This window comes from Humulus lupulus, chromosome 5 (genome assembly GCF_963169125.1).
Source record: "Humulus lupulus chromosome 5, drHumLupu1.1, whole genome shotgun sequence".
NCBI lineage: Eukaryota > Viridiplantae > Streptophyta > Magnoliopsida > Rosales > Cannabaceae > Humulus > Humulus lupulus.
The window spans coordinates 67080345-67084340 of record NC_084797.1 but is presented as its reverse complement, the minus strand read 5'-3'; the positions used below and the strand labels follow the sequence as shown (position 1 = coordinate 67084340).

The 3996-nt window shown below is 43.1% G+C and overlaps 1 protein-coding gene across 1 annotated transcript; it reads left to right on the top strand.

Moving 5' to 3' along the window:
• The first annotated feature begins 887 nt into the window (after nucleotides 1-887).
• Nucleotides 888-2734, top strand: LOC133780443 (uncharacterized). Its single transcript, XM_062220185.1, has 2 exons — nucleotides 888-1771; nucleotides 1878-2734. The coding sequence occupies exon 2, from the start codon at nucleotides 2134-2136 to the stop codon at nucleotides 2677-2679; it is 546 nt and encodes a 181-aa protein (XP_062076169.1). The 5' UTR covers nucleotides 888-1771; nucleotides 1878-2133; the 3' UTR covers nucleotides 2680-2734.
• Nucleotides 2735-3996: the final 1262 nt, after the last annotated feature.

Sequence of the window (3996 nt, the reverse complement as noted above, 5' to 3'; positions counted from 1 at the left end):
GGGCCCAGCATACGGCCAGCGTCACTGCCCTTTGTCACGGACCCATGATTCCAGGCAGAAACTGGGGAAGGCAACCGTGGAGCGTTCGGGAACAAGGCAAGCCTCCTCCTGGAGGCCCCAAGGGAAGGCTTGGGGGGTAAATGTTATCCTCGTTTCCTGTCGTGGGCTCGGGACGATGGCCCAGGCCCATGGTTTGGGGTGTTCGGACGTGGGCCCGACCCAAGCTCGCTTGGTACATGAGTAACCGAGGGCCACGACCCTAGTGTGATTCTGGACCCGGATTGTGTCCGGGATGGCGATCCAGGACAGTCATCCAGGAGACGTATAGATGGTTTAGATCGTAATAAGAAGCACACGTAAAATGATCCCGGAGCCTGGTAAACAGTCCGGGCCTGTGGTAAACGAAAAGGGACAAGGGTAAATGAACCCGGGTCAGGTCCTCCCGCTGGGCCAGGAAAAGCATCCGTGATCCTGAAGCCGCCCCACGACGCGTGGGAGTTGTCCCCACCTTTCATCTGTGGGAAAGGCCACCTCGGGATTGCACACCGCTGTTTCAGATCTGCACTGCCAAGTACTCTGACTGGTCTTGTTCCCTGAATCTGCCTCGTAACTCGAAGTGCCCAGACCAAAAGCACCGTTTTGTCGGGAGAAATATAGTTCTTGGGCCACCCTATTGGGCCTTAATTAGTCTTGAATCTATGTGTGTTCTATCTTTTATATTGGGCTTCCACCAGAGAAGCCAAGGGTATCCATATCCCTGATGGGCCCGGGTCATACTCGGCCCAGACCCAGTGTTCCTATGAGCTTATAAATACAAGCGATAGAACACTGGGAAGAGGATCTCTCTTCAACTTATATACAGTTACTCTGTCAAAACATAGAGAGAAAATCCATTGTAAAAGACTTTCCAAGCTCTAATACAACTGACTTGTGGACTAAGGCTCATTAACGCCCCAACCACGTAAAAATCCCGTGTTAATCTTCTACTTTCCATATCATTATTCTTAACTAATATCCATTAGTGTGGTTTCCGAAAATCTCGGTAAACACCCCTAACATATGAAAGACCCTTTCATTTATGATTTTGTCTTCTCTCTCTCTCTTTCTCTCTCACATCCAAGCTCACCCTCACCCAAGCTCTCCCTTCTTCTAATTCCAAGATCTCACTCAAAAAAACAAGGCAGCCACCAAGATTGAATCGATCCTGTTAAGATTTTGAGGTTGTGTTTTGGGGAAGATTGAATCCTATCAAGGCAAAATAACACTTTGGGTTTCAGATCCAAAGGCAAAAAAATTATGGGTAAGTATGTTTTCTATAAATGTTGTGATTAAACTTGTTTATTTACATTGCCTTAACTATTTCGAACAGATCTGTGTCTGCATTTTTTTTTTACTGTTTCATGCTCGGATTAGAACTGAGCTTTTTGGCTTTTTTTTCTGGGTTCTTTGTCTACCTCGACGAGTTTCGATGAAACTCGATATGCCTCGATGGCTTTATAACAATGGAGCCTTGATGGTCCTTGATGGATGTTAGGAATAGACCACATCGATTAGCCACGATTGTCCTCGATGGACCTCAATAGGGACTTGAAGTGTCCTATAGATGACCACCTTGACTAACCTCGATGCTCCTCGATGGACCTCAACATGTATACAAAATTTCCCATACTTGGCCACCTCGATTAGACTCGATGGTCCTTGATAGACCTTGATTTGATTCAATTCATGGCCATCTCGATGAGACACAATGGTCCTCGATGGACCTCGACAGGTTGACCTTGATAGAACTTGATTAAAATTGATGGAACTCGATATTTTGCAATTCTTTTATGTTATTAAATTTTGACATTTTTGTTGTTGTTATTTTGTCAATACAGATTCGACTGTTTCTATATTTGTTACATACAATGGTGTTTGGGAACTGGAATATAAGGATTGGATTTTCTAGGATGTAGAAAATCAAGTTCTCCCTTTGGAGAAGAGTGTGACGTACGAGCAAATGGTTGAAATTTTGTAAGATGAGCTTGAAGTGGATAAATGTGTGTTCGACTTGAAACTTGAGGTCTCATATACATGCCTCTCACAACCCTTCAAACCTACCATTATGAAAAAAGATAGGCATGTTCGGCATTCATGGGCTTAGCATTGAAATCTGTTGAGAAGATGGTTCCTTTGTGCGTAACATTGGTTAAGAATGATTGTTTAGGAAGTTCTTCGGCTTCTCCCAGTGTTAATAAAGAAGTTCGATTTGAAGTGATCATTTCTCCCCAATGTCATTGTTTCAGGGGAACTCAAAGTGAGGTTGGAAAATTTGTTCTAGGGACAAATCCAGACGTTATTGTCCATGATGATATCCCTGTTAGAGGCCCGCCACATGATCCTGACATAGCGGAGTACGAGCGCTATGACTACGATCCTTATGTCAATGACGATCTGGTTGCTAATGGATCAGAAGTTGATGGGCCAGATATTAGGGCAGATTTGCCAAACCACAGTTTAGATGTTATTATAGTTGAGGAGCGCAGAAGAAAAAATCGACAAACACATGGGACCAGCAGTAATCGTCAAGGTCTAGGTGGAACTAAAGAGAACAATATATGGAGTTCTCCTTTGGACATAGGCGAAGGTCGTAGAACTTGGAGTGCTCCCATGTTTATGAAAGAAGATATAGAGGCCTAACATCGAAATCATTCTTCCTCAACTGGCACAACTTCAGGAGTACTGCACCTTGGCGATGAAGAATAATTTTGAGTTTATGGTGAAGAAATCTGGTATTGATGTGTGGTACATAACCTACAAGGATCCTGATTGTGGTTGGAGATTGAGGGCAAAGAAAAAAAATGTGGTCTGAAATGTTTGAGATTATGGTCTACAACGATGTACACACTTGCTCACAAGAAATCTAAGAGAAGGACCACCGTCAAGAAGCACCATGGGTTGTTGGCCACCTAATCAAGAGGAAATTTTCTACCGGGTATTCGGTATCGGGATTGAAATGAGCTATGAGAAGGCATAGAGATGCAGAGAAAATGCACTTGTGTATGTTAGAGGCACATGTGAAGATTCATACTCCAAGTTATCTGGATACCTATGTCAGTTGGAGCAGAAGAATGCAGGTACAATTACTGATTTTGTAGTAGAAGATGGTTGTTTCTTGTATTGCTTCTTTTCCCTTGGTGTTTCTAGGAGGGGATTCTAGTACTGTCGTCTTGTCATTTGTGTGGACGACACATTCTTGAAGAACAAGTATGGTGGTCACATGCTCTGTGTTGTTGCGTTGGATGCAAACAACCATTTGTTTCCAATTGCGTTCGGACTGGTGGACAGTGAGAACCATAACTCTTGAACTTATTTCTTGAGAAAATTGAAGGAATCCATAGGGGACGTTGACAACCTAGCTTTTGTATCAAATAGACATGCAAGCATTACTCATGCTTTGGAGGTTGTGTTCCCAGATGCCTACCATGGTGCTTGATACCACCACATCTGTATGAATGTGGTGGCAAAATTCAAAATCGACCACTGTCAAGACATCATGGGGTGTGCAGTGTACGCGTATCGAAAGACATAATTTCAGAAGTTCTTTGAAAAGATTAAGGTAATTGATCCTCCCATTGCTCAATATCTTGAGGGAAGTGGTTTTGAAAGGTGGACTCGCGCTTATTTTCTTGGAAATCGATACAATATCATGACGAACAACAACGCAGAATACTTTAATAATAAAACCAAGGAGGCAAGGAGATTTTCAGTTGCCACTTTTCTTGAATTCATACCATTCACTCTACAAATGTGGTTTGTCGATAGACATGAAAAAGCGGCAAAAGCAACAAGTGTGTTAGCACCCCCGATGGAGGCAGAGTTGAAGCAAATGGGTGTGAAATCAAATTTCCTAGATTTCCAAGTCCTTGGTCATCATGAATTTCTTGTGGTTGATGGTGATGGTGAGGTGAACTTGGCCACAAAATCATGCTCCTGTTGTAAGTTCCAAACCATTGG

Bases quoted from the DNA above. Each gene is read 5' to 3' on its own strand.
- LOC133780443 (XM_062220185.1), top strand. From the start codon at position 2,134: ATGGGCTTAGCATTGAAATCTGTTGAGAAGATGGTTCCTTTGTGCGTA.